Source organism: Oncorhynchus nerka, linkage group LG9a, assembly GCF_034236695.1.
Source record: "Oncorhynchus nerka isolate Pitt River linkage group LG9a, Oner_Uvic_2.0, whole genome shotgun sequence".
In the NCBI taxonomy this organism is placed as follows: Eukaryota; Metazoa; Chordata; class Actinopteri; order Salmoniformes; family Salmonidae; genus Oncorhynchus; species Oncorhynchus nerka.
In genome coordinates this window covers 45,870,854-45,876,853 of record NC_088404.1, presented here as the reverse complement: position 1 = coordinate 45,876,853, position 6,000 = coordinate 45,870,854, and the positions used below count along the sequence as shown (strand labels likewise).

The 6,000-nt window shown below is 42.1% G+C and overlaps 1 protein-coding gene across 1 annotated transcript in view; it reads right to left on the bottom strand.

The window, feature by feature from the left end:
- Window positions 1-6,000, bottom strand: part of LOC115134408 (transmembrane protein 117-like) — a 62,921-nt gene continuing 56,921 nt past the window's right edge. The window contains exon 8 of the mRNA XM_029668340.2: window positions 1-3,555. Within this exon, the coding sequence (XP_029524200.1) occupies window positions 2,879-3,555 (677 nt within the window). The 3' untranslated portion in view covers window positions 1-2,878. The remainder of the gene's footprint in view (window positions 3,556-6,000) is intronic.

The window sequence follows — 6,000 nt, the reverse complement described above, 5'->3', positions numbered from 1 at the left end:
TAGCAAAATGTATTCATTTTATTGATAGCATTATTCAACGGACATTTATTGTAGCCAACATGTTAAAAAGAGATATCATTTGTTTATTAAAAAACACACAACCACACACACAAGGATGCAAACTATCTGTCAGTTATGCAATACAATACCATGTATAACAGCAGGGGGAACATTCAGTTTCACCCGAAGCACAATACATTACAAATATATCACTAGATGACTTAAAGTGAGATAAACACACTCATTTAGCCATTGCCCCATACACTTAGCAATGTGTTGCCTGTTGCACAGCCATATCTCCAAAATGAAATAAGTTGAGCTGTAATGGAGGACTTTGATCTGTAAAGTGTAGAGGGGGATCACTGAACCAAGGGTCATACACCACTTATGTTGACTACATTGACCTCTTCACAGAATTGGCCATCCTCACCCTCTCTGACACACACACACACACACACACACACACACACACACACACACACACACACACACACACAAAGGCATTGTTAGAAAACACTTCAATAACAGAGCATTGGTATACAGTAGTCACACACCTAACGTATGTGATATAACAACTTTCACAACTCAGAAAATCTCCCACTATCTTTTGCTTGTCAGCTGTAAGTAAATAGGTGTCCATGTGTCCTTCTCAAACCAAACCATGACCCCAATACTGGCTTTGACCAGGGTCCTAATTGTGGTACATACAGTATACTGCTAGGGTATATGATATGGGTGCAGCAATTAGGTGCAGCAGTTAGATTTGGTGAACTTCTCCCCCCTTGTATAACAAAAGCACATTTACCAGGCCAAGGGCAAATGACCTTTCATTAATTTGCATTTGTTTGAGTATAATTACCAGATAGATAAGCGACCATGAGGTGACTTTTGTTTGTTATTTGAAAATAGATGATGCCTAGGAGCTATCTTACATCCAGAAAATAAATAGGTCATCATGATAGCATTATTATCATCATCATCATCATGAGGCTTAGCAATCCAATCATTTCTATGACTACAAGAAAATAAACGCATGAAGACGGGATATGTGAGAATTATCAAGGATGACAAATGAATTGATAAATCAGTCATGAAGTCGGAAAAGGTAAACGTAATCAAGTGAAACACTGAAAATGAACAAGACAGACACATACTATCAGACATCATTTGTTTTGCTGCAGCTATAGACTGTAAGCTATAATACTGTATGTTGGACGTGGGTCCTTTAGTGGATGTGGGTTTATCAAGGCCACCTCTTCAGCTGTAAAACTGCAGTGTTACAATAAACTAGCCATGACAATTGGGTGTCATGCATCGCGAGACCTTGGGACTATAAGGTTTTAAACTAATTATTCACAAAAGAGTTGCACTTTAGGTCCTTCACATGTAAAATATGTCTGAATTGTGAAAAAGTCCATTCGCCATGGAAAGAATATCTGAAGGTTTTATCTGCGCACCTTTGAACTTGGCGCTGTAAGGTACTATCTGCAATTCAAACACACAAGACTGGGTTGTCAATCAAAAACTATTGTTAGTAAGGTAATATACTTTTTGAGTCATGAAAGAGGAAGACATCACAAAACAGTCTTGAAATCTGGGACTTGAAAAATACTTATCTCAAAACCATACATTTTGCAGATAGAACCTTATAGCCCAAAGTCCTCGATTATTGATATCATAGGTTCTGGTCCTCTTTTGCAATGACAGATTTTTTTCATCACTTTTACAGAAGAATGGCCATCACTTAAGCCCTTTATGGTAAAAAAAAATAAAAAATAAACACAGGAGCCTTAGACCATGTTTAAGGCCCATTGGAGAGGCATTGCTGTTTATATCTTGTTCTATATCAATACGAAAAACCTCCATGGAAGGAGTATTTTACCAAAATTACTAACGTACAGTAACACATTTGATTGATAACTAGGAAGTAGTTTACTGACTTTGGGTGTGAGAGACCAGAAAAATATGTCCGTTTACTCATCCAGGCCAATGATGCTATTAGGATATATTGTATTTGTCATTTTAGTGAACTATCAGTTTATCAGATGTGTGATGAACATTAATTCATATATTTGATGATGTGATTGGAAAGAAGGGTATTCTCTTTATTTAATCCTTACATGATTGTACTTTTCTTTTGAAATTGAAATAATCGCAACATTCTGTGGCAGATAGATTCTTATGGCTGAAGCCAGATTGACATCTCAGAACCATAAGGTTCTATCTGCGTTTGCACCCCCCTAAAAAAAAAACAGATTTACAAATATCTTAGGATTTTGGTACTCTGCAATTTAGGTACCTTTAAGGTGAGGACCTTAATAGGTTATGAATGAAGAATTCACTACAAAACAGTTCTGAGATCTGGAATGTGAAAACTTTCATGCTCAATATCTCAGAACTATTCTTTGCGCCGATAGAGCCTTATAGTCCCGAGGTCACGATCGACTGTAGAAGTAGTTCTCCCACATAGGCACCAAAATGCGTCACGTTAAGAAAATACACAGTGCTATTAGAAAAACGTCAAATCAAGCGATAGCACCATGTTGACAATATGACTTTGCAGTGAGGGAGGTTCAAAATAACCTGTTTGTCATTGTGTTGGTGTCACCTTAGAGATCTTAAAAACACGGTCTTACAAAAAGACTGGTCGCAAAACCAAATAGTCCAGAAGAAGCCAAGAGGCCAGTGTAGCTACATCCTCTGCTGTAGGAACACTCAATCAGTGTTGTGTTCAATATCCACCCAGACTGAAATGATCTGGACTGAAATTGTCTTTCAGTTTGGTCTTAGTCTCTATTCTCTGGTCTCGTGCCCTCCCTTCAGGCTATGTGTCTGTCAGCAGCAGACAGTGGCAGTATTTCCCCTAAGGGCAGTAAGGTCAGGGTGGTGACAGTTTACTGACTTCAAAGGAAACCGCTGGTTCTCCCGTCTCCGCGCTGTCAATGACTATGCTGGGGTGCGTCTCCTGGGTCTCCGTGGAAACAGGCGAGATGGAGTTGGTGGAGCTGGCGGTGTGCGGAGCCAAGTGCCCGTCCACTGACAGCAGCATGGGGGTTCCGGAACGTTTGAGCGTCTCGCTCATAGAGATGTGCACCTCCTCTGGCGTGACCCCCATGTCCTTACTATACTCCGATGGAGACTTCCTCTTAATCCTCTCGTACGTCTTGTCCACCTGGCTCTCCGGGAAGGTCTCGCTGTCCTGGAAACGTCCCAGCAGCCAGATGAAGAAGCCAAAGAGAACAAAGGCAGCCAGGCTGGGGATGAAGGCCAGGCACTTGATGTCCAGGCTGGCGCCCACGTAGCGGCTGTGCAGGAACATGTCCCGATGGACATACGAACGGTTGGTCAGCGGATCTACATTGCTGGAGCGCCACTTGTAGGTGAGCGTGCTGCGGTTGAAGTCACCCAGCGTGTGGGGCTCTTCCACGGTGAAGATCTTCTCCCCTGGACCAACGTACTGGCCGTACTCGTAGGGCTTGTAGAAGATCTGGTTCTTCCACATGTTCAGGTCCAGGATCAACACCAGGAAGATGATGCCGTAGTTGAACCACTTACCTGCAGGGAGAAAGAAACGGTGTGGCAGTTACAGTAACTTCTTTATGAAAAAAAATCAAGATGAATTGTATATTGTTTTGTGCCCAAGCTGACTTTGACATGTCCTTTCATTCACTGATTGCTGTACTGTTGGGACAAATTAGAAAGCTTTTATGAATCTAATTCATTCAAGGTAATCAACTCACAAAACACAGAAAGACAGACAGTATGTGTGTTAAGGCACTTGTAGGTACTAGGTTGTTGAAGGATTTTTTTTAATCAATAATGACTAAATAATGTATACATTTGGCATAGAGTTATAATTCACAGAGTGGTCTGTTGTCTGTTAAAGAATATGTTGGTACATAGGCAAAGAGGAAGGGTCAACAGACAACTCATGACCACAGTGAAACTAACAACAGGAAGGATGTCTGGTCCCCAACCAGGGAGGGGAAAACCCGTTGGGCTGCAGTAGATAATGTAACATATGGTAGCAGAAGATAAGCAATGTGTATGTGTTGGAATTTAATTGAAAAGCAGCTTTGTCATGATCCAGGAGGAGGAGGAGGGACATTTTCGTAAGACATGACGTTATGTGTGATATGTAAACTAATGTACATGTGATTATGGGCAGCGCTCTCGGGAATAAACGCTACAGATTAATTTTGAGACTGATCTTTGTCAATTTTATGCGAATAAGAACCTAACAAATTCTTATAAGTGGACAAAGTATTTTGCTTTGTCACAATTGAATTGGTTAATGAACATATAGGAAGTCAATTCCTCTAACATAGGTCCAACATGGACTCTTAATGAAATGAGGTCATTACAGTAATGGTAGCAATCTCTCCAGGTTTACTTATCTAAAGGCAGATGATTCCCTGGGTACATGTGACACCATTCCCTCCCTTTCCTGAGACGCAACACCGTTGATAAGCTTTTAGTCAAAGCAGTCACATAGTGTTAGACCATTTAACATAATGCTAAATGAGTGTGCGATGCATTAGGGTTAACAACCTAGTGTAAATCAGGGAGCGTTTGAACAGTTTAACATTTAGCACCGGAACATTCGTTTCTCTCCACTTTGATGGTTGTCCCTGGAAGCCTGCGGTGGAACGTAATGAAACATGGGTGATGGTTTAAATGGAAGAGTGTACTCTCTGAGAATATGTTTGACTGTGTGATCACGTAACCGGTGTGAGTAAGACCTGTAAACAGGTTAACATTCACTAGGCCTCTGAGCTAGACGGATTACCAGGACACGTACTCAAAGCATGCGCTGACCAGCTGGCAAGTGTCTTCACTGACATTTTTAACCTCTCCCTGACTCAGTCTGTAATACCAGCATGTTTCAAGCAGACTACCTTAGTCCCTGTGCCCAAGAACACCAATGTAACCTGTCTAAATGACTACTGCCCCGTAGCACTCACATCTGTAGCCATGAAATGCTTTGAAAGGCTGATCATGGCTCACAACACCATCATACCAGAAACTCTGGACCCACTCCAATTCACCCCAATAGATAAACAGTGTGGAGCGCAATCTCTATTGCACTCCACACTGCTCTTTCCCATCTGGACAAGAGGAACAGCTATGTGAGAATGCTGTTTATTGACTACAGCTCAGCCTTCAACAATTTTTTATGAGTGCTCCTGTACTCCCTGCTCACCCATGACTGAGTGGCACCGCCTGACTCAAACCCCACCGTTAAGTGGGGTTTGTGCCGTTAAGTGCCGGCGACACAACGGTGGTAGGCCTGATCACTGATGATGATGAGACAGGCTATAGGAAAGACGTCAGAGACTGCCAGGACAACAACCTCTCCCTCAACGTCAGCAAGACAAAGGAGCTAATTCGTGGACTACAGGACTGGCGTGGGCACTCAGATCCTCAAAAAGGAAAATAGCTGCATCATTGAGAGCATCTAGACTGGCTGCATCACCACTTGGTATGGCAGCTGCTCAACATCCGCAAGGCGCTAGAGAGGGTAGTGCGGACGGCCCCGTACATCACTGGGGCCAAGCTCCCTGCCATCCAAGACCTCTATACCAGGCGGTGTCAGAGGAAGGCCCTAAATATTGTCAAAGCCTCCAGCCACCCAAGTCATAGACTGTTCTCTCTGCTACCGCATGGCAATGCACCAAGTCTGGAAGCAACAGTAGGACCCTGAACAGCTTCTAGCCATAAGACTGCTAAATAGTTAGTTAAATAGTTCAACAAATAGACTATCTGCATTGACTCTTTTGCACTACCTTTTTTGACTCATCACATATCTAACTCAATTACAAACCCTGTACATGGACTCGGTACTGGTACCCCTTGTAATATGGATAGCCAAGTTATTGTTACTCATTGGATCTATTATCCAACTATTAGTATTTTTATTATTACCTGTTTTACTTTTCTATTATTTCTCTATTTTTCTTCTCTCTGCATTGTTGGGAAGGGCCCATAAGTAAGCCTTTC